This window comes from Falco peregrinus, chromosome 4, assembly GCF_023634155.1.
Source record: "Falco peregrinus isolate bFalPer1 chromosome 4, bFalPer1.pri, whole genome shotgun sequence".
Lineage (NCBI taxonomy): Eukaryota > Metazoa > Chordata > Aves > Falconiformes > Falconidae > Falco > Falco peregrinus.
Window position 1 is genome coordinate 102,022,613 of NC_073724.1, and position 27,460 is coordinate 102,050,072.

Genomic DNA, 27,460 nt, shown 5'->3' on the forward strand with positions numbered 1-27,460 from the left:
AAAGTATGTAAGTTTTCAGCATACAGCTATTTCTAGCAAAAATTACCGCTGTTACTGTTGCTTGAGAAGTCGTGCATTTCAAAAGTTAATTGTACAATTAATAAAGATAGTGTTATGAAAGATGAAGCAAGCTCAAGAATGCTTGAACTGAGGCCTCCTAATAGTTTACTAGTTCACACATCCCAAATTGTCCAGTTAGGATACCCATGAGAGACTGTAAATTGTACAGAATCCTGCTATTTATGTGCTTTCGGATCTTCTTTACAAGTTCACAGTCACCTATGATGTAACATTATATCTTTATTATATGTTTACTAGCTGAGTTCAAGAGAGCAGTGAAGGTGGCAACAGGACAGGAGCTCTCAGATAATGTTTTGGATACCATCTTCAAGATTTTTGATTTAGATGGAGATGACTGCCTCAGCCATGGCGAGTTTCTTGGAGTCCTAAGGAACCGAATTCATCGAGGTTTGAGGGTAACAAGCTGACATTATTGTTTTTAAATACCACAGATGATTGCTACAACTGTCTCGTTAATGCTTGTAGGAACACAAGTAGAGATAGTGAACAGAAAGAAGTTATATTTTAAACTTACAGCTTATGAATCTGGGAAGAGTGCTGCCACCAAGAACTCGTTATTATGCATGTGAACTATGGAAGCAGCAGCACTGCATTATGTATTATATTTACACAGTCTGTGAATAAAGTCTTTCTTTGTGTAAATGCTGAACATACTTTTAACTTTATTAACAGGTACCACAACAGCAAGGCATTCAAGGTTACTGGAAGTGTGTGAAAAGAGAAAGCATTAAAGGAGCCAAAGAAGTGTGGAAGCAAACTGGGAAAAGTCCTTTTTAAAGCACTCCAATGTTCTCTTGCTATAAATGTTGTTGTTTAGGGGAGTTTGTCCTGTTTACATAATAGCTGAAACAAAATTACTCTCTTTTTTTTACTATAGTTAAACTTTAATTAACTGAGTTGCTAAAGCAATAATTTTATATCGTTCTAGTGCTTTCAGTTTGGTTTACAGAACTTTTATCACTTTTGACCTTCATAGGGAAGTACTCTTGTTTTGGGGAATAATGTTGTTTACTCCTCTGTGGAGTCTGACCCTGCACTGTAGTGTGCAGGATACACAGGATTTAATAGTGGCCACTGGCAGCAATGTCACAGAATATTACTATCTCCTGTTGAAAGAGAGAACATCATCTCAGTTAGCCTCTAATCCAGCAGTTTTCTTTCTCTGGCAAGGACAGAGGTCCTAAAGGCTAAATCACTTGCACAATCCATGCAGATCAAGTTATCCTAAATCAAAAAGGAAAATTCACATGGTTCATGCCCTCGGTATGTGAACTGCTCCTGTGCTATTTTGTGGTGGATGATTCCATCAGATCCTGTGTGGATGTCTAGTTTGTCTACCTTCATGATGATGATATTAAACTGGAAATACACAACCATTGATACAGGCTTTAGAATTTGTACATTGATCTATGAATGTGCATTGAGTCTCTCAGACCTCTTCAACAAAGTATAAATGAGAAGCAAAAATCCTCATTCTATCGTAAATAGTGGCAGCCACAATTTGATTCATATCTATTTTGCTTTAATTGTATTGCAGAAGGTGAATAGTTGCTTTATATTACTAAAGGTTGTGACAGGGAATGCTGCAGTATCTCAGGAATTCAAGGTTCTAATAAGCAAGTGTTGGGGGAATAAGTCCAATGGAAAAGTAGATACAAGTGTTTATTAATCTGAAATGCAACGTTAGACATAAAATCTTGAACAGTAAAACCAGGAACAGATCAAAAATAACGTTAAGCAATTATAGATGAACATTTTTTAGCTGTAACATAGTGTGTGTCAATGTATATGCAGGTGTGCATGTTACGTGTTTTTTCCTTCTTACAGCCTTTGGGGCTGATAGTCCCAGGTCCAGATCAGTCTTCCTGGTTGGCCACTATATATAGGACATAAACTTACCTGTAAAGCTTTCAAGGTTCTTCCTCTTTCCACCTCTCAGCCGTCTGGCTTGTCTTGGCTGGGCTGAAGGCTTAACCTTTCAAGACATGTTTGTGGTAACAGGCTCAAAAGGTGGACTAGGGAGATGTCTCTTTGTGAGGAAGTATCCATCCCCTTTAAGCATGACACTAACTATGTTATTCTCAAAGTTGTATATAAGCTTAACAGAAGATGTTTTGTTGTAATTTCTTTGAGTTTCGGTGGGAGGAGTCTTGAGAAGAGGGGAACCTTCTGTGCTAGATAGACATCAGAGTAGCCCTCACTCAGGAGGGACCGGAGAAACTGCATTAGGAAACCATAAAGATCCCACCTAAGAAGCACTGAGATTACAGAGAAAGTATTTGGTATGTTGGTAGCTGTCAGGCAGGCTTGTGCTGAGGAGGAGTCCTACCGGCCGAGCCTCAGCGTGGTGGTCTCTGCTAGGGGAACAGCGTGAGAAGCTAGCAAAGCAGCTCTTCCCGCCACAGCCTTCACTTGGAGCTTTAATTTAGATTTTGTTAAAAGAGGAGGTGGTTGTATTCTTGTCATCTGTGCACATGCACCCAGTGTCACCCACCAGAACAAGACCATGTCTATGTGGGTGTCCTGAGGCTGTCTGGAAAGATCAGGCACCAGGTGACCACCAAGGACCAACCCCTTTTCCCCAGGAAACAATCCAAATGAAATAACAATGCAGTAGACGCCTCAGCCTCCCTCCTGCCCCAGACTGGACTCATGCACTGCTTTGTAGGCAACAAGAAATTAGCTGGTTTACTTTGAGCGTTCAGAAGTTGCTTGTTTCTTCTGGTGAAGGGGAGCTATGACTAAGAGATAGCTAATGGGAGCAAAGGTGGGGCAGTGGCACTGGCATCGAAGTACCACAGCAAGCTTCACATCACCAAATAATTAAATAAAGGACACAAGCAAGCAAAGCACTGCTGTGTCACAGAAGTGTGTGTGTTCACCCAAAGTGTGCTTTGTTCCAACTCTGGCTTTAATGCAAGGCTGCCTTTTACTCATTGCTGTTAATATTTTGGCAAATTATTTTTACATTGTAATGGACATTATTCTTTAACATTTTATTCTGTGTAATGTTAATGGATTTTATGATATTCTTTATTGATTTATTGGTTCCTTTTGTTTACTAATTACTTGCATCCTACAAACTGTTTGGTTTTCTTTTGGAAAAAATTCATTTAGCTTTACTGTATCTGCAAGTTTAATTCTTCATTGCTCATTTGTATCTGGGTTTGTGCAATCAGCAGTATCTGCTTTCGGTAACAAGTTACTAAAAATGGAATTTCAAATTTTATTTTTTAGCAAAAGCTTTGGTGTAAAGTTCAGAGGAAAAAGAAAACATATGCTTATTTTTAAATTAACTTTGTGTCTGTAGTAAAAAAAGAAATCAAATGATTGATTAGGAATTAAAATAGAGTTTCAAAATATTTTCAGAAGAAGTTATCCTAAAAGTACAGCCAGATAGGAACTCCTTTGAATGCTAGGGACTTGTCAGGCTTGAAGAATCAGACTGTATTTAATTTGTAGTCTATTTTTATTTGTCTTAACTAAAAGGCTTTACAAAACAGTCTTAAAATAACTTCTCATTTAGTATCTTAGGTTGAAAGAACAGTTTATGTAAGTGTTTACACATACCTTGTCTTTTCGGGAATCCATCATAGTTTTAGCATTAGATGTTTTAGTTCCTTTTAAGTAACTGTATGGTATTTGCAACCTGTCTGTCAGCATTACTTAATGCATTGTAGTTAAAAGTTTATGCCAGCTGCCAATGTATCAGTTAAACGTATCAATTATGACTTTTTTAATGTTAGGAACTCTTCCTCTGAACAGAAATGTATAGAAAAAGTAAATAAAAATAATTTTTTTTTAATCTCCAACATTGCATCTGAATGTTATGTGGAATAAAGATGAACACATTGCATATTGCAGAAGTCTCAAAAATTAGTCTAATGTCTTTCAGAAGGATACGTAAGGGTGAGTACAAGTCATTTAGAGCATATAACTCATTTACAGAATTTTAATTGTATCCCCATAACATAATTGTTTAAGAACAGTTTAAGAACATTTATTCTTCATTTTTAAAAGAAGCAAAGGCAAAAATGCAGTGTAATATACTAGAATTAAGAGAAACTCATTGGTTGTTTCTAGAAGTTAGTTTTGATGTCTCAATATATGCAAGCATCGTTCTAAAAGCAAAACTCCTGGAGTCAAACCAAGTTGGCGGATTTCAACAAAATATGCAACAATGGGGAGTATGTATTCTGCATATAAGAACTGAAAAAAGAGAAGTTTGATCATGATGTTACATGGCTGCATCAAAAGCAAATCTTTGACTTACTCCATCTCCTCCGGTGTGTTGTCTCCTTTCAAAGGTCAGACAGGTTGCCACTGGACGTGCCTGGAAATATGCCAGCACCTGGTCTGAACTCAGGCATCATCAGGATATCTTGGCTTGTATGTTGAACCAGGCATAAGGGTGAACAATATGTTCATTCCTGATTTCAGGCTTTCAGTGGAGAATACATAAGGGTTTTGTAATTCTAGGAATTACAAATGTTTTGTCTCTGGACTCCAAGGTGTCTCACAGCTTGTGGAATTTTGGGTGTAGATATCAGACCATGTCTGAGGAGTTTACAGGTTACACTTGAGTTATATAGTAAGCAGAGATGAGGCAATAAGATAAGCAGGGCAGGCCATGGGTTGTGGTTTCGTGGCACTTAACATCTCCAGTGCATATAGTAAAAAAGGGTCACTGCCCAATAAAGGGCTAGGATGGGAAAAAACTCAGGTATTTAGAGGAAGTATTTTAAAAATCAGGCATATTGACCATACTTTGACTTAAGCGTAGAAATAGATCGATAAATGTACATCAGAATTTAAAAATCCAGTTTTCTTCTTATGCAAGAGTTCTCATGGGAGAGTGCAAGCATGTCTCGTGCCTTCAGATTTAATCTTTCCTATAAAACAGTCACTACCGGGTCAGGTAGTCCAATGCAGAAAAAAAATCTTCAGTCCTTCTGAATAGAAAACACATGTTCAGATGGTGTTGTGGTTATTATTAGTGGGATCCAAGTCAACCAAGCAACAGCTCCTGTAATGCAGCTGGTCACAAGGAAAGTGTGGAGGTGAAAGCGGTGGATGTAGACACACACTGTTAGCCCCCAGCTGACCACAGAAACTCCTCCTGAAGAAACTAAAGGTGTCACCCAACAAGAAGTGGAAAGCCCTGTTGGGGATGGGAAACCTGAGTGGCTTGAGCATGCACAAAATTAATCGGCCGACATGTGCGTGTCTCTTCACTCTCCTGCTATTTGAAGGTTTCCTGCTGGCTTTGTTGATTAAACAATTGTTAGTTGGTTCAATAATATAAAAATTAGGCAGCATATGCAGAGACAGATTTCCCATTAGGCTGATATTGGCTTAGTTAATGATGTTTTCAGTTCATTAACCGGAGTGCCCAAGCGCAGAGCTCTGCTTGCTGTCCTTGGGAGCCATGCTGCTGCTCCGGCATGCCCACCTCCACATCCACATGGAAGCTGCTTAAGAGCACACCCACTGGCGTGGTTTTGGGAAGAACGCCTCATGCCCTGAAAAGCAAAAAGCCGTGGTTTTCCACTCCTGCGTACCCAATGTGAAGCTTGTCCTTTCCTCTTCTGCCCTGGCAGAGGGTATCCCGCCTTTCCACACCGACCAGGCAGTGGAAGTAACGTGGAAGGCAGCAGGCTGTGGGAGCATGGATGCTGCACCTTGAAAAACATTGGGTTTATGTTGGCCCCATTTCAGGCACACAGATTTGAAAAGCTGGGAGGAGGAATATTCTGCAGTTAATGCAGAGAAATAGCAGGGAGGGATGTCTTGTGATTTCAGGTACCAGCTAGCTGCTCTGGAACATCCTCTGGAGGACCCGGCTTTTCTCCATGAGCTGCAAAGAGCACACAGAAGATGAGCTTGTACTTTATGAATGCTGCCTTTCATCATCTGAATACAAGTACTTAACATTTGGACAATTTTTTTTGTTAAATTGATGTGCTATTTTATGTGAAGGGTGAAAATTCTTAGAGAGGAGCTGTTTAAAGCTTTTTATTAATTTGGATCTAAAGGAAGTAGATTCTAAAATCAGAACAATCCAACAAGCAGTTTCCTGGAGAAAGGAAATACTACAGGGGAGTTGTACTGCAACACTCTGTGCCTCAGATCTGCTGCTTTAGGGGAATTTGTCAGTTTAAATATTACCACCTGCAGCAACTAGTAGCTCTAAATTACCCCCAAGAAAAACAATTGGTTTTAAGACTTGTCAGTATTTATTTTTTTTCAGGCTACATTTTGGTTTTTAATTATGTGGCATCCTACTCTGTTTTAACCTACTTTGAAACTTAATATTAGGGTGAGTGAACATTGCTAAAAATGCCATGTTCATTTCACAGAATGAAATAATTCACAGAAGGTAATTACTAGTTTACTAGGGTAGCTGAGTCACAGGGCAGGCGATTATATTCACTGTTGAAAAGGAAGGATACCACAATGTGATGCTGTGCCCCTAATCTTTAGAAAAGGGAGTTTCAAAAGGAGACTAATTATAGGTCCTAAAGTTAAAAGAAACAAAGCTCTTTTAAATGCTATTAGAAGAAATGATAATTTAGGAGACATGAATATCACTGAGCAAAAGGACACTAGGAAAGCAAGGAATACATCAGTATGGCTGAAATTAAATTTTTCGAGATGCTGTTTGAGCAAAAGCATGTTGTCACGATTTAGAAATTTGACCTGACGCAAACAAAGGCAACTAATCACTCACAGTTGGTGTGTACAAGATCACATGTGCTGTACTAGAATGTGAAGAGCAAATGCTTACACAGTCTTGGTTGGGTTTATGTGTATATTGGAAAAATTAAGCCTCCTAAAACCTCATCTGTCTGATATTACCAGGAGCAAATAATAAGATTCCTAATGAGGCAAGTTATCATTTTGCATTAGTCTCCATCTAAGAGGCTGTTGGGATGCTTCTGCCTGGGGATTGCATATTCCTGGAGTTTAACATGAGCTACTCAGAGAGGAAAAAAGTATAGGAGCAAAATGGAGATGAAATTGCTGAGATTATGAGGTATAAATAGTACAGAGAAAAATTCTGAAAAACTGGAGTGTTTGCAGTGTCTTGCTCTAAGACACCTTTCCAAAAGCATAGGAAAAGGTAGTAACTGTATATTTAATGTTAAAGTTGAAAGTAATTTACAGTGCAGTAAATTTTGCCACCTGTTCCTGCCAACCTGTGTGAACTATTTATTGCAAATAGACCAACAAATATCTAGAAGACAGTGAAATACACTAACCGGTGCTGAGGCTTCCCAGGGAAATGTTTCACTTCTCATGCAGTTCTTTCCGTGGCTAAAGCAAGTGGGCAGACAGAAATGGAGGTGTGAAATGTGAAAATGAACAAGGGCAAGAGACACTTTTTTTTTTTTCTCCTTTTCTTTTCATTGTTTGACATTTATAGGATCAGATGTGAGTGAGGTGAGCAGTCATTCCCACAACATGGCATTCTTGGTTGCTGTTTGGCTTCCCAAAGTCTGCCCCAAGTGTCATCACTTGTCCCTCCCCTCAAGCAGCAGGAGTTTGCACAAGCTGCAGCGTGGCCGTTTAAAGCCAAACAGGCACTCAGTGATTTCTAGCAGAGGTTCCTTCCATCCTGCTTGGCTTCTATTCAAGGAGCTGGTTTCTTCTCGGGTCCTTGTACAGATGTCCCTGATGGCTTTGAGAAGTAGAAGGTGTTAGTTCCTGCCAGCTGTGCCAAAGGGCTCCTCATGCAGCATTAACTCCTCAGAGCAGGGGGACTATCAGAGCAGGGATGAATAGTTCCTCTCTGCCACCTCACAACCTTGATGTTTTCCTTGTTTCAATTGCACTTCAGTTCCTGTCAGTATGGAAACATTGCACAGAAATGTTACTGGGCATTAGCTGGTCAAAAAAATCACCCATCCTGTCCTAGGTTTATGCAGCTGTCACTGGCTCTCTGTCCTACCCAAGGCATCCGTCTGACCCACAACAGAAATACTGGCAATGTCACGGCTTCCAGCTTTGCCAGCATCAGACTCCTTTCAAACCGCATGTGGTGGCTGTTCCTGGCAGCTCGGTACTGACACATGCTAAAAGGGATTGTGTCAACATGCGTGTGGCCCCTCCGATACCCCCATGGATGAAGCTGGAGTCAGCGTCAGCAAGGGAGACTGGGGTAAGGAGGGTCATGATGGATCACCTCATGTCTTCCCTGGCATGGTGAATAATTTGCTAGTTAAGCCTATTTTTATTCATGGCTGTGCTTCTTAGTCTTCATGTTAGGAATTGTGTTTATTGTGAAGGGTCACGGGATTTTGTTAGGAAAGTTGGTGGGAGCGGGGATGAGAGGTGGGTCAGTGCACAGCAACACACAGCATATGCTTGGTAAAAGCTGTTTGTAGTTTTTACTTTCCAGGTCCAACTCCCTTCCCTTTAGATTGCAGGCTTGAGTGTACCATGTTTATTCACTGAATACACTACTAAGAAACTAGTGCAGCAACAAAATGATTAAAAGCATACACAACTATAAAACTAATTACCATTCTTAAAACTTGCAGATTACACCTAATGATGTGGCATTACAATCCTATCCCCCTTGCCTCCCCACTGCTCAGTGTCGGGGTGCAAGCCTACCCCTCCTCACTCTACCCTCCCATGCCAAGTCATTTGGGCAGAGAGCTGATGGGGAGTCCCACTGGGATGTCCAAGGCAGTTCCCTCTGGTGTGTTCAGGTTTGTAGGTCAGTGTTTCTACAGTATGGAGGTATCCATGCTCCTACTATCAGAAATCCCCTTCTGTTGTTCTTACTTCTCCCCATTTTCTCTGTTTCTGGACTCACTTTTTCACTGCCCTTGTACCATCCTTCCTCCACCCAGCTCCTCCCAAATACACACTCTGCTTGTGTTACCCTCCCACACCAGCACTAGCAGTGAGGCAAGATGCATTCAACCCTTGCTATTAATACCACTGGAATTCCCATTCTGCCTCCTTCCCACTGACACATGGTGATACCCACAGAGCTCCACAGGGTTCAGTGGTGTGGACCATACATGCTGTGAAGTTGTTCACTTCCAGCAGTGTCTGCTTAGACTTAAGGTCTTACTATATGCACATGTTCCCCTTGTAAAGCAGGTTCCTACAGCCCCATACCCAAGACTTCCAGTAGACTAATGCAAGCTTTTATATCCTGCTGTCCCTACCCCTCCTTCAATATGTCCCCAAGCCAACATCCCGTTGTTGAAGACTCATCCCATTCCCAAGACAAAAATTGGCACCACTCCTCTGGTGGGTGCCCTTCTGACAGAACTGTCTGCTGTACTGCCCATGAGAAAGGAACTAACTCCTTACAAAAAGCACCTAACCACTGGTTTGCTGTTTCAGTTGCCAGGGCTTGTGCTTGGTACAATACAAAGCCAGAGAATTCAGTTGAGCACTTCGGAGGAGCACCTCAGAGGCCCCCTTCCAGTATCTAAAAGGAGCCTACAGGAAAGCTGGAGGGGACATTTTACAAGGGCATGTAGTGATAGGACAAGGGGGAATGGCTTCAAACTGAAAGAGGGGAGATTCAGACTAGATATTGGGAAGAAATTCTTCACTGTGAGGGTGGTGAGGCCCTGGCACAGGTTGCCCAGAGCAGCTGTGGCTGCCCCATCCCTGGCAGTGCTCAAGGCCAGGCTGGATGGGGCTGTGAGCAGCCTGGTCTGGTGGGAGGTGTCCCTGCCCATGGCAGGGGGGTGGGACTAGGTGATCTTTAAAGTCCCTTCCAACCCAAACCATTCCATGATTCTATAATTTTCTGTTAGATTGGCAGTCTCTTTTACCACATGCCACTTTTGGCTGTCCCAGCTAGTTATCACTGCATCAGATAACCATCCCAAGTTTATTACTGAATTACTTTGTATGAGATTCAAAATTCACCCCTCCACCCCCATCTTCCTGCATTTAGCTGAGAGCATTTCAATCTGAAATTAATTTAGGATTGCTAAATGTCAGATGTGCCCATGCCTTCTGTATTGTTTCCATGATGTTTGCCAGGCAGCCAGCATGCCAGGCAAGTTTTGCCAGCCAGGCAGTACAGAAGAGGCACAATCTGAGCGTGTTCCAGAATAACTCATTTCTGACATTCCCTACTTCATTCCATTTATTACAGGATTAATACCAGACTTTGTTTGGATATACTCAGCGTCCCAAACTAACCTGTAGCATATATAGGCTATATAACTGTGTACCTCTAGTACTTGGTTGCAAAGGTACCATGCAGACTCCATGCAGCTTCTGCACCTGCCCCATATTGTGCTCCACTACAAAAAAACCACCCTAATTTCTTTGCTCCATTTTTGCTCATTCCATACCCCTTTAAAAGCAGTTACTTCTAAAAAACTATTAACAAATACTGAATACTTGGACACCAAGTACTGAAATTTGTTCCCATTGTCTTGAGGCCAAATGTTAAAACTCCCTTGAGATCTTGAGGGAAAGCACATGCCAGAAGCTGTTGCATGTTTTCACACCTTTAACAGAATGAAGATTAGAGGAGCTGGAATACTTCAACAGCAGCCCAAAATTTTCCTAGTTCACTTTAAATCCAAACCGCTCTACCCTTGTTAGTACTTATCTAGAGCGACTAGTGCCCATAACCAAGATGCCGTTCATGTAAACCAGTCACTCCTCCATTGCCTTCCAGTTCTTTGTTAGGAAGGGGCCAGACCAAGCTGTTCCACCACCTCTCTCCCTCTCCTGTAATCCTTTTCTTTAACAGCCTTGCATCACTATGCACAATTTTGCAACCCCCTTCCTTACCGTCCTGCTCCTGCTCCCACGTTCTAGCATGCCCATACACTATGAGCTGATCCCAAATTGACGTTCTTTCTGTGGTCTCTGGGCACATCTCCCAGCTCCTCAGTTACTCTGTAGGCATCAAGATGAGAGGCCACTGCTTCATTCCTCTGCTTTCACACCCAGGTGAACACACATGCAAACGTACATTCCCCACGCATACGGGCTGCTGCCACATGAACATTTGTCCGGGGCATCTCTGTTAGCTGTTAGAGGCTCACAGCCTTCTGAATTCCTGACCACTCGTCTTAGCATTTTTTCCAACATCTCATCAGCCGGCAAGGCCGTAATAGTTGCCCCCCTGCCTTCTGCCAAGGCAACCCCACCGCCGTCACCACCGTCTCAGCCTTTCCGTACTTGGAGGCGGCCCCGAAGCCCGGGTGCTGCCCCGCACGGCCCCCCCCCCCCCCCCCCCCCGCCAGCCACCCCCGCCTCTGGTTTGGCCCAGCCTGGACGTTCGGGGTGCCCCGCTCCCGGTGCTGCACTCTCGGGCTGTTACAGCGTTACCCCCCGCACTACGGGCTGTATCCTCCCAGCCGTTCCCGGTGCCGCGGAGCTGCCACCGACGGAGCGCCCGGCACCGCGGGGCAGCCCCGGCTCAGCCCCGGCGGCACCGCCGGCCCCTCCCGCCGCCGCCAGGTGGCACCGGAGCGCCGCGGGAGCCGCTGGGGCCCGGCACTAGCACCCCGTGATTTCGAAGAGAAACGGGGATCTTGTCATGCCGCGGGCAGTTCCAGCCCCGGGATCCTACCGATAGTAACGCAATAGTAAGGCTGAAAGCGTCAAACGCAGCCAAGGGCAGCGCGCGTTGAGGAGGATCGGCCCCGCTGAGCGGCGCGCGCGGCGGTGTCTGTCAGCAAGGTCGCGGCGCTGCCCGCGGTTGTCAGGCATTAACTGAAGTTCAGAGAACGACACAGCAAGTTATTTATAAATAAATATTCCTCGCAGCATCCAACCAGCTGCTCGAGCCCCGTAAGCGCATGGCCTTGGCGAGCAGAGGGGTAGGAGCCCGGCAGGGCCGCCTGGACGCGCCCGACAGCGTCCGTCCCGCCCGGCTAGGGCCGCGCAAGGGCGACGCTGAGACCCGAGACCCGTTTTCACGGCTGGAGGAGGGTCCCCGCCCAGAAGCGGCCCCGCCAGTGCAAACCCCACGGCCGCCCGCCCTGCGAGAGAGCCGCGGGCTCGCTCACTGCCCGCCCGGCGCAGCGCCAGGGGCGGCCGGCGGCCGGAGGAGGCGCAGGAGGCGCAGGAGGGCGGCGGGACGCTGAGGCGTTTCGGCGCCCGCGGGAAGGAGGCGGTGGCGGACGCCGGGGCCGCCCCTCTCCCGCCCACTGCGGCCCGCCCAGGGCTCTGCCCGCCCGGCCGCCCGGGGCCGGCTCCGCAGCGGCGGCCGTAGCTGCAACCGCCGCCCGTTGCAGCGTCGCCGCTGATGCCTCCTGCGGTGGCCCGGCAGGGAAGATGGCGCCGTCCCACGTCCTCAAGTGTTGCCAGAAGGTGTTGGCCTGGGTGCCCGTGGCCTTCATCGCCCTGGTCGTGGCCTGGTCCTACTACGCCTACGTGGTGGAGCTGTGTGTGTGTGAGTGGACGGGGAGGGTCGCGGACGCCGGGAGCTGTCAGCCGGGCGGGGAGGATCCTTCGCCACCCACCTCCTCTGGGGCCGCCGTCTCCCCTGCGCCCTGGCGGGATCTCCTTTCCCTTCGCCTGCCTCTGGCTTTTCTTCGGGCGAACGAGAGGAGATCCAACCCCCACCTCCCCACCCCCCACCCCCGCCTTTCCCCAACGGCCGGCGCTCCCTCCGGGGCTGGGTTTACCTGTTGTCCCCTCCGCCCCAGGCGCCCTCCCGGGGTCGCGGGCGGGGACGGTGGCAGCCCAACCTCAGGAGCCTCATGGCGGCGGGGTCCCGGCCCGAGGTCGCCCGTGGAGAAGCGAGGGACAGGGACGGGGCAGAGGACGCCCACTGGGGGGTCCGGGTCTCTTCGTTTGGGATCGGGCCCCTCAGGGAAGCGGTGAGGGGCAGGGAGCCGTGAGGGCTAGAGACCCCACAAGGGCTCAGCCCCTCATGTCTCCTGGCAGAAGTTTCCCCTCTCTATTTTTCTGTTGGTAGTTCGACATCCCGATGTATTAAATAACTCCTTGACCACCTTATGGGTGTATTTATCTTACCCCACCCCCGTTAAGAAGCCCAGTGTCGTCGTTGAAGCATAATGAAGCTGAAAACATCCCGCTTAAGTGGGCAGGGGAAGGATTTAGGGCTTATGGGGTTTTGTCAGATCTTGTCAAGCTTTCTGTGGGCTCGGCGTTATATAAATCTGACTTGCTGGCCTTGTCAGTCAGGGTGGTACTGACCCTTTTCTGTCTTCAGGAGGAAACTTCAGGAGGATGTTGGCTTTCTCTGGGCAGGGTAAACGGAGCGGCACGGTGATGCGCAGTATTTGTCAGACTTGGTAAAACTCGGAAACAGTGTAGGAGACCAAAGGAACACATTTCTGAGTGTTTAGCATGTTTAAGTAAGGAAGCTGAAATGAAAAGGAAAAAAACCCAAAAGTACAAAGTACTATTTCAAGCTGCATGTACATCTACCTAGTATCTGGAGGTCCTTGTACTTCTTGCTATTTGTGTAAAATGTATGCTTTGATATCCCTAGCTAGAAATAAAAGGCTTGCACATACTTTATGTCTGGGCAACCTTGTAAAGACATCCTTACATTAGAAAGAGTCACTTTTTTTCTGCAGGACTTTAGTTTTTGGATAACTTTGCTGAATGCCTATGGTATTTCACAGCCTTTTGTGTTAGCTTTACATATGTGGAGTGGAATGTAAACCACAGGTGAAAAGTTGTTTGGACTTAAACCCGTAGAAATATAGTTGTAAAATTATGTTGACAAGAGAGTTGCAAATATGTCAGTGTGTCCAAACTTGCCAGATTACTATGGTTTTGTTGTCTGTCTGTGTGAATAAATAGTACTTGTTTTCTGGGAAGATCATGCTTAAAACTGTTAACACTTGGAACCAAATTTTAGACAATATTTAATACCGGAGGTCTGAGGCATGGGTAGTTGTTACAGTAGTCCAGAGAGGAACCATGTGAGGTTATAGACTCACATTTCACAGGTGTAACATGAAGGTTTTTCCATACCCATTACAGTCTGACCAGTGTGACAAAAGGCAGAATAGGGCTGTGCGTTTCTTCTCTTAGTCTCTGAGGTTTTGTTGGTTGCTTAAGAGGCTTGCCCAGGGCAACACAGGCAGTCTCTGGCTGTATTGGGAACAGAACCTTGACCTCCAAAGTTCCAGCTCTGTGTCTTGATCACAGAGTGGGTCAGGGCTAGGTGCTGGTGAATAATTTCTCCTTCACAGGTGTAGAGAAGCTGTGAAGAGCCCTTCTGAGTTCATTAGGGTTTCATTTGTGTGAAAATTATGGAAGGGATTGGCTCCTGTTTGTGTGAGAACTTTCACATCTACAAATCTGGTTTCTAGACGTTTGGTACTATTTGCTCCAAATCAGCTTTATTCTTAATGTCTGCACATACAGACTATTAAGAAATCATGGTCGTTTAATAAGAAAACTACTTACTGATTTTTCTTGCTGTCATTGGATTTTACAGTTGTTACCTGTCTAAATCATACTTGGTGACCAAGTCTTTTATGTTTCTGTGAATTTTTTCAGTTGTGGGTTTTGGTGGGTTTTTTTGTTGGTTTGTGTTGGGGTTTCTTTTGGGGGGTGTTGGGCTTTTTTTTTGGTTTAAACCTGTTGAATTTTGTTTACACTTTTGATAAAAGGTCGTGTCATCAAGGGAGAGGAAAGAGATTTTGTGTTTGGGGGTTTTTTTGGAGGTTTGTGGAGGTGTTTTTTTTCCCTTTGTGTGCTTTTCTTTTAATCTGCAGTTGTGTTCAAACCAGCATAGAGAGCATTTATAGTGAAATACAGGATTTTCTGTTTCTCTTGGCAGGTATGTTTACTTTACCCTAGTGCTCCTTGTGTTTTATTTTGGTTTGAGAACCACCGCACTATGTACTATGAAGAAGAGCTAGGATGTGCCTTTAGCGCACAGATAATGAATGAGGTGATGCTGGTCTCTGCAGATGTTCACATACGGCAGGTGCAGAAACAGGGTTTATGGCTTGCTGCACTTCTGTGGCTTTGGCAAAGAGCTCAATGTGCAGCTGATGAGTGCCTGGGTAAAGGAAAGACTGATGGAGGAAGGGAAGCTTTAGAAAAGAGGAGAGACAGTAGAAAATTCTGAGTAAACACTGAGACTAAGAGGAAATGAAGCCCGACAGATACTAGGGTTTTTTCAAAAGTTATTCTTAAAGATTAGTTAACTGTGAAGATGTGAAATCAATAAGGAAACAGGAAGAGAGAAAGCCTTCATTTCCCCAACTGTTTGTTCCTGTGTTGGCTTCTTTTCTCCTTGTAGTCCCTGCTCATGTATTAAAGGTTAAACATATATATATATATTCAGTGTAGTATCATAAAATATTCCTAATAATCAAAGTCAAAGGTGGTAGAGTAAAGTTGGGGCTGCTTCTTTCATCATATCACCCTTTTTCTTTCGGTTTTGTTTCTCTGTACTGCTTGCCCCACCCTCCTCTGCTGAGGTACTCATATATTGCTCATTGTCTTATTTCTGGTGTCTAATGGGCTCAGTCTTACTCTGTAATTCACTGCTAGTATGTATTTACTTGGTTTTGTCTCTTATATAACCCTAAATTATATTACTTACATACTGGCTATGAACACTGAGGAGGACTGGTGTGAATAAGATGAAAGGAGATTCGTGAGCTTGTCTATTGTCTTCCTCCCATGGAAACTGCCAGCATCATTATATCTCTCTGAAACATTGCTGTTGTATGCTGTTGAACACGGGCTTATTTAGACCACTATTGCTGTGTAGTTGTGATCCATCAGGTAAATTAGCTATTAAACTAATTGGAAAGGTGAAAACAGCCATTTCTTACCAAACGTGTAGAAGTTGAGGGAATGTCAGCAGAGTGGGGAAAAAAATCTGTGAACACATGTAACTGAAGGAACTGCAAAAGACTCCAGGCAGCATCTCATTCAGATTTTTTTAAATGTTTTGAAGTAGAAAAACTTGAATGAATGCTTTCTTTCTATATTATGTCGTCTTTTCACACATAATTTACCCAGAGCTCAGTTCTCAGTAAAGCACACCTAGAAATACATAAAGGGTGATGTGCAATAGCTTTTCATTATTTTTAAATCATTTATTATGTTTTCTTGTTATCAAAACGTGTTTTGCTTTTAACATTGCTTTTGTAAACAATGGCTGTATTATGCTGTTAGTGAATTGGACTGGTTGTGTCTGCTTACTGCACCCCTCTGCTTACTGCATCCCTCAGAAGCTCAGAAAGAGTAGAGCTCTTCTCTTGTGGTTTGTTTTTACTTATGGCTGACTTGTACCTTATTACCCATGCCAAATGTTTTTGTAAGTGATGGGCTGTAATACAGACAGGCTAAAGGACGGTCAGAAGACAATGTTTTGACATATGTAGTAGGAGTTCGTGGGTGAAGCCAGCCTGTTTTCTACAGGCAACCCTTTTGCTAGAACACTAGCAGAATTTGGTAGTGCAGTCTGCACTGAGAAAAAGAGAAAGAAGTTGACTTTGGCTGAGTTGTCTGCAGATCGTAACTAAGGTGTATTGGCTGGTTTTGTTAAAAAAAAAAATAAAACCTTGTTCAGGTTAGGGTTTTACTTCTTTAAGCAAGTACTGTATGTTCTGAAAAGCACAGTCCTGGCTCTTCTCCTGGGCCAAGAGTTTTAAGGAGAATGGCTTGTTTTATGAATTTGCAAGTCTTGTAAACGAATGAGTGTTTTCATGCCTCAAACTCTGCAAAGTATGGAAAAATGTGATTTTGAAAGCTACCAGAGTCACTTGTTATGTGTTCTTTTCATAGCATCTGCTTGCAGAAAGGTTAGCTTTTTTTACTACAGTGTAATGTCTAATATGTCTAAAATCCTGGCAAACAAAGCACTTTGTAATTTAGAACACTTTGTTAATGGTACATATTTAACTCCTTACTGTTCCAGGAGACTACAGTAGCTCTTGTCAGTAGGGAGATAGCTCTGATTTCCCCAAAGCACAGTCCGTATAAGAAGCACATGGTGATCTGTTGTAATGCTTCCATTTGAAGAGTCTGTTGCATAAACAGAGAGAAGGTAATTCCATCTGCCTCCTCCAGAAGAAATCTCTACTGAAAATGCTAATGCAGTAGCTATCAAGCAATGGCAAGGTGATATTAACAGCAGTGTGTCAGTGACTTCTGATTTCAAACTACTGAAAAAGCTGAAGTATCAGCACTGAAGTACATTTGCATGCTTAGCATGCAAAAAGCATTCCCATAGGAAGAGCATTACCTTTCAAGAAAAGGAACAGCAAATTAAACAGGTTAGATCATTAGTAACAGTTAACTATGTTTATGCGCCTCTCATTTCAAAGTCAAGAAACTGAACCACTTTGGATGCACTTTTGTGTTGTAGTGTCTCAGCTCAAGTGGGCATATTATAATCTTAAACGAGAACCTTTTCTGTTACGATAAATAAGTAGAATTCCTGTTGAGGCTCAGACTGGATACAAATGTATTGGAAAACTAGATGCCCATCTTGAGTAGAAAGATTATCTGTCGTCTTACATGGTGCTTTGCACTGTACTGGTCATACTAGTTTATAAGGACAGGTGGGCATGTTGCCCTTTATATGGCTTGAAATCTGCTCTCTTGGCAGTCCTCTAATGAAAAAATTGTTCCAAGAGTAACAGAACTAGTCAGCCTGGTTTCTTGAGGAGTTGCCTTGTGTCTGCTCTTCCTTCTCTTGTGCCAGCAGAAGGACTCCATCCCTCTTCTCGCTCCCAGCTCCCTATCTGCAGTGCCTGCCCCAGCCCTCCATTGTCAGCTATTCCCCTGTATCTGTTAAACCATTCCTGACAGCTCGGCAGTAGCTGGCATCTCTCCTTGATCCCTAGTTACCATTTGATCAAAAAGAGGTGTGGTGCAATGGCCAGTTTGGTGTTACTTAGCTTGCCAGGGGGCCAAGCAGAAAATGAGTCCATGAGCATGGAGCAGCTATTTCCTAACAGAGTGTGGCCTTGTCCCTTCTACCTGTCCAGCAGCTTTGGTGAAACTTACTGGCATATGCTTAGTGTGGGACCTTCACCAAGCTTCCAAACTTGGCTGAAACTGGTCCATGGGCAGGATGGCTTTGGAGTAGGGGAGGGAAGGGGCTTAGTGAAAGCAGGGAGCTGAGTAAATCTCTGAGCCAAAGCAGGAACTCTGCCTGTGGTGTTACTCTTTTTTTTTTTTTTTTTTTTTTTTCTTTTGGCTTGGTTTTTTTGGGGTTTTTTGTAGCTGTGATCACTCATTGCTGCAGTCGTCCTTTAGATGTGGAGTATAAAGCTTTTGGGTTTGGTTTGAAAAGGCTTGGATAGTGTGAGCATTTAAGATTATGAAAAATAACTTCTCTCAAATTTTTCTATTCCATTTTTTCTCTAGTAACAACAGTAGGAGCTTTCTGTATGCCTGTAGAGTTAGAACAGTGAACTAAAAAGTCAGTTTCAATTTTAATCAGGGGGTTTTATGTTACTTCATCACTTACTAGTCTCCCAGTTTTCCTACCAGATGCTATGGATAAAAGGACCAGAATTTCAAGTGTATATTTTCAGTAGATATTACTTTGAGGTCGTGGACCCTCTGCAGACTGCAAACTTCAGGTTCTACTGATTCTTGAAATCTAAATAATAAAAACTTTGTTCTTTAGCAGCTCATATTTTTCATGAGTTAATGTAGATATGCTTTCCATAATAAAAGAGTTTATGGTATTACAAAGATGGGTATCTGAGCTGAGTTCTGGTACACCTGTGGCAGGTGAAACACTTGGATGGCACTGTACCTGCTTTTACTTTTGGAACTTGAGTCTGCCTATGATGGAAAATGGAGCAGGAGAAATGGTAGCTGGCTGTCTAAAATTGTGCCCGTAAATGCTAAGGGTTCATGGCATTCATTTTTCACCCGTTCAAGATATCAGTGTTTATCCAACTCTTTTTGTCCAACAGTTTCCTTCAACTGGTAGGAGTTAATGCTGGTTTAACATGTACTTTCCTTACAAGTGTTATAAACTATAAGCTCCTGAGTTTCCTGAAACAGCTTTTATGGAGTTTTCAACTCTCTCATTAACTCTTCTCCACCCGGTGCATATTCTTCCTGTAACAGGACAAGAGTATCCTTTTTTTTTTCTCTCATTAGTATGTATGAAATTTAATAGAAACGTTTGAGAAATAACTACAGGCCACTTTTCTGTGTGAGCTGAATCTCCACCAAGGTGAATCAGGTATAAAAAGGATAATGAAACCTTAACAAATACATTTGTTCATTTAGCCACTTCCCCAGTATTACCTCCTCCTGCTGTCACTGAATTGTTTTCTGAGGGATGTGTTTAACTCCTGCTGTCCTAGGTCAAGGGAAAAAAGCACACTTCCCCTCCTCTTCTTCTCCCTCCCCCCCAATCCTCAGTGGAGTGCCTCCTCTGTAACCTTTGAGTGTCTTATCTGTGCTAAATATCAAGTTCCTCCTCTGCAGCACTTCAGGCCTCTGCTTTTCCTTTTTTTTTTTTTTTTTTTTTGAAAGACCAAATGGCTCATCTGTTTCTTATTCATGTTTCTTTTTGAGTATCAAAATTGTTTTAGGAGGGTGTCAAGAGAACTGGATCACAAGATCATGCTTTGCCTTTGCAGCTTCTGTAGCTGTCTCTCTCATGCCATATATGGTGCAGCATTGTCATAAATATGAAGCACAGAACCATTTTAATCATGTGATTTACAGACAGATCAAGCGAGGGGGTTCTGCAGGGTTGTGGTTTTTTGGTGGTAGTTCAGTTGTGCATCCTGACGTCTGTTTATCTCCAGAGCAGGGAATTCTTATGCATGTCTTGTGAAGCACTAAGTAGGGCTAAGATAGAAGATAGCTGTTCTCTCTCTCTCTCTCCCCCCTTCTCCCTCTCCCCTTCTCCCCTCCCCCTCCCCCTTCACACACACACAGAGACACCCGCACACACACCTTTGGGGCAAAAAAAAATTTAAGAGATTGAAGGACTAATTCATCTGGAATTAGGCAAGCTGCTGCTGCAGAGACAACGAAACAAAATTTAGATTAAATTTAAGTAACTCTGAGAGGAACAGACATCATTTGTTTGAAGAGACCTAAATAGAGTTATTTTATAAACTGGTTTGCAGTTGTATGTGGCAAACTTAAAACTTTATGTTAAGTGCCATGGCTACTGCCTTGTCATAGTGTGAATGCAGAGAACCTGATATTGTTCCATTCTTGACGAGTAGTCATTGCTTTTTGGTTTGTCTAGTTTGGATTAAAAAAACAGAGAAGTGAAGTGGATTTCCACAATGCTGGGATTGATGCTACCTGAAGACTTTCACGTCTGTGGGTTTGTGACATGTAGATTTATTCAAATATTGCAAAGGAGCCCAAAACAGAGAAAATTTGATTTCTGTTCTGTTCTGAAAAATCCTATGGAACATGCAGGTGTTTTTTTGCAGTATCTGGAAAAAGATTAATGTTGCGCATAGGATTTTTGTGGGGATGTTTCCTGTGTGTATATTTTTATCTGCTTAATCTACTGCTCCCTAAGTTTCATGTGGTTTTTTTAAATAATTGCGTATTTAAAAAATAATGATTTCAGGCTGGTAATTGCATACAGAGATATTACTTGCTGTGTTGCAGGTAGATACCTGCTGAGAGAAAGCTAAAGCAGCAACTGGTGCAGAGTGTAGACTTGAACTTTTTTAAATAATTCATAATTTATACAAATTATGAATTTAGGCAAAGGGAAGCTTAAAGACCATTGAGCACTAGGTTTAGTAATTTTCTCTCTTTTGTGTGGCTTTTTTCTATTGACATTCTCAAACTTGTAAATATCCTGTTTCTCTCTACTGCCCACACTGACTGTGAGGTTTTACTATTATTTATTTATTGGAAGCAAAATTTACAGAATGAGAGCTATATGGATGATGGGCTATGCTCTTACATATGCTTGCCTCTCTGTTTACTCTGGAGTACTTTCTAAGTTTTAATAAGGATTTTCTGGAGTATCCAAGAATCCCTTTGCAGTGGCTCATACAGTCTTTGTGCTGTCATTTTTTCACATTCTTAAGTGGTCTGGTAGTTAAATGAGACCTGGTGCAACAAAAACATGCCCTTCTGATCTTGTCCTCCAGCCAAAACTTTCTGTCCTGTTTCCCCTTATGTTTTTTCCCCTCTGCAGCACCTGGATTTTTTGTTACATTCCTGAGGACTTGCTGGTTATTTTTTCCTTTTGCAAAAAAACTAGAAGTAGCTTTAGCTACAGTCATGGCTTGTCCCAAGACTTTTCAGTCCAAGTAAGATTTAATGAATGACATTTTGTTTTGCAAGAAGAACAAACAGAAAAGCCTCCAGCATCAAAAGATGGCAGCAATTTTTATCACCCAACTTGATGAGCCATACATATATGGACAGATTCTCTAAATCAGCATGAGAAGTCTTTGAACCTTTATTTATTCCATAAATAGGTTAATGAAATATTTTATTATTATTATTATTATTATTATTATTATTGTTTAATATTTACAAGTTTGGTATGGTGAAGACATGAATTGCCCATTATTAAACTTTCCCACAACTAATAGGCATGGTTTTAAATGACAAGTTTTTCAAACAAAACTTCCTTAAAGAGCTCTGTTCAATAGCGCAGCTTACTAATGTCTCAATGGGAGTTCATGTAAATCACATTACTCGCTGCTACATTGTTGTGTTGCTGGCAGAAAATTAGCTCTTCTCATCATAGGTAGTTCCGTATTTCATCTCAGGTGGCAAATAGCAATCAAACCTGACCAACGTTACAAAACAAATTGAACCTGAAACTTCATTTGAGGAATCCAGTGACCTAACACGTGAGGGGAGGTTGGCTTGCTGGGCAGTTTGATTTCTCCCATTTGCTGATGAATGTGGCAGCAGTAAAATCCTTCTGGCAAAACAGAGTGCCTAATAACTTTGTAATGAGATTTACTAGATGATTATTATCCATGGAGTTTTGCAAGGAGGTTTTATCCTAATATTTGAGGAAACCACTTGTTGCAAGCAGGGCCAGTAAGTAAGTAAGGAGACAGCTGATTTTGGAGGAGTCTGAAGCCCATGCAAAGAAGGGGGCCTGATTAACAAAGTGGATCCCTACTGTCTGCTGACAGTTCTCGCCACTGGGCAATGGTTCATGTTTGCAGGTCACAGCAGCTGTGTCATTTGTCGCCCGTGAACTAACACCTCTGCTCTCCTGCAATCATACCTCACAGATGTATGGAATAGCTAAGTAAAGACTGTTGCTCTATTTTAATCTGTCTAGAGTAGAAATAACTGGATTTACTAGTAGCGTCCTGAACCATAAGACACTCAGCTTTGAGTGACCTTAATGTTCAAGACAGGTATTGACTGGCAGTCACAACCGTGAATTAGAGTGTTCTTTTTTAGGAAATAAATGGTAACTCCCTTATTACCTGAAAAATTCTGTTATGAGGACGAATTGTATGTTGTTTTTTGGTTGGGTGGGGTTTTTTGTTTATTTTGGTTTTTTGCTTTAAATATATTGATGGTTTATATATATGTAGTATTACCTGCAGAACACGTAATCTTGTGCAGGGTGTATAAGACCACTCCATACAACATATGATACTGGCACTCTTGTAAACACCAGCTGATTATGCTGTTTATCTCTCCTATTTCTTGAAAGCGTCCTAGTAGTGTCAACTACAGAACCACTGGAGCTACTCCTAACACAAAAAGCCCTTTCATGTATCCAGATACTTGAGTGTAGTGTTACTATGAGCTTGATCTGGACAGCCTGAGCTTAAATACCCCTCCTTCAAATTTAAATGTAATTAATTAGTGGTGTGGACATAAGCTAGCTCCACTCAGATGCTTCCGAGTTTCCATGCCTTTCTGCTGATTCTGTTTTTTTCCTGTACCCCAGTGTGCCAGATGGAGCACAGCTCACTGACTCGTGCAAGTAAGAGCTCTCTTTGTCTTTCAAAAAGAAACCAGGCTTTCTTTTGGCTGTGTCAGATAGCTTAAAGGCAATATTGGAAACAATTTATGTGCAGCACTTCCAAATTGCTGAGCGATAAAGCTGTTATTGTTGTGATAAAGTAGAATTTTGGGGAAAGACCTGAATGAAAAAATCCAATAATTCAAGTAAGCAGCTGAGGGGAGCCTGTAGAAGTAATGCTAAGGTTTAAAATCCATCAAAATGCAAATAGAATGAGTAGATTTTGTGGTTGTTAGTGTGGACACAAGTGTGGGACTGTGAGGTTAAGACCTAGCAACCTTCTGCACGCTAACCAAGTGTAACTCTTGGTTTTGAAATAATTTAAAACACATAGGCACCCTCAGTGAGAAGACCGTTAGGAGACCTTTGGTGTAATTTTCAAGAATATTTTGTAAATGCAGAGGTAAGGAGCCATCTGTAGGATTTTGTGGGTTCCAGAAGTCAGCTGCCTTCATAGCTGTGTTTTTGAACTGTGGCAGTGGTAGCACAGAATTTACTGTTCCCAGAATATATAGCAGAAATCTCTTCAGTTGTCATAGCTTAATTCATTCCTAAATGTTACACAGTACCCAAAGAGTATCTTGCATTGATTATGCTAATTTCTGCTGTCGTCCTGTTTGTAATTATGCATGTACCCTGCACTGAGGCTGAAAAGACTTTGGCTAAATAAAAAGCTCTTTTATTATTGTGATAAGAGAATGTTTTCTGGGCAGCAAGCCTCTGGCTGCTCTAAATTACTTGTTGCATGAAAGAGTTGTGTTGATATTGTTTTAAACATACAAAAATCGTAATGATAGCTAGTAACAAGTAACAAAAAAAGATCTGCAGTGTAACTTGAAACACTAATTAATTTTACCTGTGATAATGCTGCTTTGAATCCTGTAGCAATGGGCCTGGCAATCATGAACATAGAAAATCTGTGGCCATAAACAACAGAGCATCTGTCTTGCAGCAAGGTATCTCTTCCTTGGCTGCATTTTCTTCCTCCTTTCTCCTCCCACCCTAGATTTCTCCCTCTCCACACACACCCTGCAGTGCTTTTGAAGGCACCCTTTTGTGATCACTTGAAGTCACAAAGTAGCTCACTCGAGTGATGTTGCTGCACACAGCGTGTGTGAAGTTTGGGCTGTGTTATGTGCTCATGGAAATAGCGGCACTGCTTTGAGGCATCAGTAGCCCTGGCACGGTTTCTTTTCCTTCTCATGACTGTGCATAACCCAAGACAGCAAGAGGCCTTTCACTGCCATTCACCCTTCATCACTGCAATTCCCTGCTCTTTGTGGTCTCTCAAACTTGCCTTCATCGCTAGCTCACCCCTGACCTGAAGTGTCTGGGAAGGCAAGTGCTTGCTTTTGCTATGTAGGGGAGTGAGTAGATGGCTAAGAGGTGTAGCTTTGTAACACCTCTGCAGCAAGAGTTGTCCACCATGGGTCATGCCTCTGAGACAAGCATTGTGTTAGACCTGGGCAATGGTGCACACATGCTGCAGACCAGCCCCAGACAGTGCTACCACTGGGGCACACAGTGTGGCAATGCATGCTTCTTCATGCCAGTGCAGCATGAAGGCCTGGGGAACCACCAAATAAAACATTGCTTTCTGAATTATCTAGCAGTGCATTGCGGGGGGAAACCTGTATCGTGTTCCTGGAGATTTGGAGTGAAAAAACCACAATCAATCAGTCTAGTGTGATATGAAGATAAAACAATTCTAGGTTCATATGGCTCAAATCTATGCAGAGGACATTCATTCCAGCTAGTGGCAAGTCATGTGTGCAATTTCTGGGCCCCCATAGCCTTTCAGCAGGGACCTGGCAGCATCTTCCTGCGTTGGCTTTTGCCTATATGATGCTGTCACGTCAGTTGTCTTGAGTCATTTGTCTAAAAACAACTCCCTGCTGCTTAGGGAGGAAAGCACCTAGTGGGTGCCTGCCAGTCAGGAAATAAGAAATAGCTCATTGTGGAAAGGTCACAGAATTACAGCTTTTAGAGATCACTGGAGAGGTGAATAAGGTCTTCATGCTCCAGTACTACCCTCTAACAGAAGTCAAATGAGTATTTGCTCAAGGAAATTGACTTGTTGTCTGTCCCACTTCTGTCGGTAAGGAATGTTTCTGCCATCTTCTTGTGAGTGATTAAGGTCTGCATTTGCAAATGGGAATTATGTTACCATAAATCTAAGTTATGCTTTCAATTAAATGCCATTCTCTGAAAAAAATTAAAAACTTAGGATAATGTCAGTGGTGCCTGCCTTTGCAGATCGGGTAGTGCCCATGGGAAGTTTCTGTTGAGTTTCAGTGCTGATAACTTCTGGAAATGTATACATGTATATGTGTGTATATATATATTACCCCTTTTCCTTAAAAATGAGAAAAGTTGAGGCTGTACATCTGGTGAAGGGATGCAATTGCACATTTATCACTCTTTCTTCCCACCCATAAGGAATGTCAGCCAAAATGTGAAAGTTAATCTTGAGATTTGTGGAAAGGCTCTAATACCCCAAGTATGACTCCTGCCTAGGAGCCATCGGGGGAGGGAACATAAACATAGCACATCAGTAACAAGATCAGTTCTTTTCCTTTTCTATACTTCTACATTAGTTGCAGTTGAATTTCTTGTTCTACAAGGACCATATCTGGCTTTGATTGGAATATTCCTTTTAGGGGAGTAGGGAGATGTTGTGTGTGGGTTTTGTAGAGCGGTTGGATTTTCTTCCAAGGTTGAAGGCAAATGCGTCATCTTTAGCATGCCTCTGGCAAGGTCTTGGCAGATCATTGCACCTCTGCTTCAGAATAGAGAGATTTGGGTTTTTTTCCTATTATGCAGTGATTTGGAAGGTGCTTGAACACTTCATAGCAATCTTGAAAATAAGCCTGAAACTGAAAGCAAACCAGCTCCCTAAACATACTTGTTCTTCCAAGACATTCTGGGAGGTTTTCTTGAAGCAGCTTAAAAAGTTCTCCAAAGCTTTCTGATAATTTCACCTTGGTCAGTTTTCACTCCAAGAGGAATGCTTCCAACAAATGACATTTCCCCCCCAGCCTCATTTGTTACACAGATAATGATGTCCCTGTGTCTGCAGGATTGTTTCCTGTGATAAGCTATAGGCTTCCGCCTCTTTCATTCTTGTGACATAGGTGAGATGAAAGATAACAGACCACAATGTGACAAAGAGTATCTAGAAAGAGGAGTAACAAACAACTGGGGTCGTGAAGAAGGAGAAAGTGTCTTTGCCAGGGGTGATAATAGATGTCTAAATCAAAACTATGACAACTTTTTCCTCTGTTACAAAGTTGAATCTGGAATTTCTGCTTGTCCTCTAAATGGACCAAGTTAAAAAGTATATTTGAATCCAGCCTAACAAAAGGCTGTATCATGTATTTTGAAGATAGTGTTCTATAGAAACTGAAACCACATACTTGGTGTGCTTCATACTGCAGTGACCCCAAAGAGTTAGGAGGTTTATCGTGTAAGCTTCTCAGTGGTGCAGGACCAGCTACTGGAGTGTATTGGACCTGTATGTCCCTGGACAAGCTGCAGCAGCATGAAGGTCAGTGTGGGCTCTTCACAGGCAGGCTTTGCTGAGCTCCTTCCCTAGTGGAGCTGATTTTGGAAATCCTGAGGTGGCTAAGAGTAAAGCTCTGCACTGCGGTCAGATAGGGCTTGTTCACTTTGACTTGCTTGGTGCTGTAATGCCGAGATGTTGAATGCTTTGAAATTATGAGGCCAAAGTGGAATCTCAGCGTGTGTGTGAGCATGCGAATGCTGCTGCTGAGCCCTTTGCAATGAAGGGAACTGCAGCTTTCACTGTCTAGTCATTTTTTTATCCTTCCCTAGCAATATTTTGCTAGAACTTCGTAAGTCTTCTCAAGAAACCAGAAACTTAATATTAAGAAGCTGATCTTAAGAATCTTTTTGCTCTTATTTTTCCTTTGGTAGCTGAGCAATAGACTGACATGGGGATATATTTTAAAATCCTCCAAAGAACAGCTGTTTTACAATGCTCACATTTCTGGAATATGAACATGTTTGTCTTGACCACAGTGCTGAAGGCACTACCTTGTGCTGATACATATAATCTAGTGTATAGTGCTGTTGCGTTGAGAGGTCATCGTATAAATCATAGGCACTGCTTATTTGTTTGGAAAATACCAATTAGTGAAAAGGCAGCACTGCTTTTTTTTCCCCCCATACCACACCCCAAACAAGAAACAGTGTTTGAGAAATGTTTGAAGTGGAAATAGAACTGATTTAGCAGAAGCTGATGGCAGTGTCTGAGTAGTTAGAAGCAGTAGAAGAGAAAAGCAATCGTGAGCCAAGCTTGTAACTCAAACTACAGGCCAGGGATGGTGGGCCACAATGGTAATGTCTTGTTCTGTAGGGTTTTTTCCTGAACCAGAGTTCAAAAGCTAGAATTGATTTTTTGATGGTACAAAGCTGCTTGTTACATTGCCAGACTAGCAA

General features: G+C 42.8%; 2 protein-coding genes and 1 long non-coding RNA gene across 10 annotated transcripts in view; 2 read left to right on the forward strand and 1 right to left on the reverse strand.

Annotated features, from left to right (window-relative positions):
* Positions 1-3,893, forward strand: part of MICU2 (mitochondrial calcium uptake 2) — a 151,309-nt gene extending 147,416 nt beyond the window's left edge. The window contains exons 11-12 of the mRNA XM_055801544.1: positions 319-476; positions 754-3,893. Coding sequence (XP_055657519.1) covers positions 319-476; positions 754-858 — 263 coding nt within the window. The 3' untranslated portion in view covers positions 859-3,893. The remainder of the gene's footprint in view (positions 1-318; positions 477-753) is intronic.
* A 1,113-nt stretch (positions 3,894-5,006) lies between these two features.
* LOC129784286 (uncharacterized) lies at positions 5,007-13,029 on the reverse strand. The gene is made up of 3 exons (XR_008746797.1): positions 12,714-13,029; positions 7,344-7,924; positions 5,007-5,938 (listed from the first exon to the last, which is right to left on the reverse strand). It is a non-coding gene; the product is annotated as an uncharacterized LOC129784286 (long non-coding RNA).
* ZDHHC20 (zinc finger DHHC-type palmitoyltransferase 20) overlaps positions 12,071-27,460 on the forward strand; it is a 48,420-nt gene continuing 33,030 nt past the window's right edge. For 2 of the 8 annotated variants that reach the window (XR_008746787.1, XR_003555283.2), the window contains exon 1: positions 12,071-12,478. Coding sequence is in view for 4 of the 8 variants with exons in the window: in XM_027789238.2 (XP_027645039.1) it covers positions 12,361-12,478 (118 nt within the window). In the remaining 4 variants the exon portion in view is untranslated. The remainder of the gene's footprint in view (positions 12,479-27,460) is intronic. The other 6 variants (XR_008746788.1, XM_027789238.2, XM_027789233.2 and 3 more) reach the window with 6 other exon arrangements.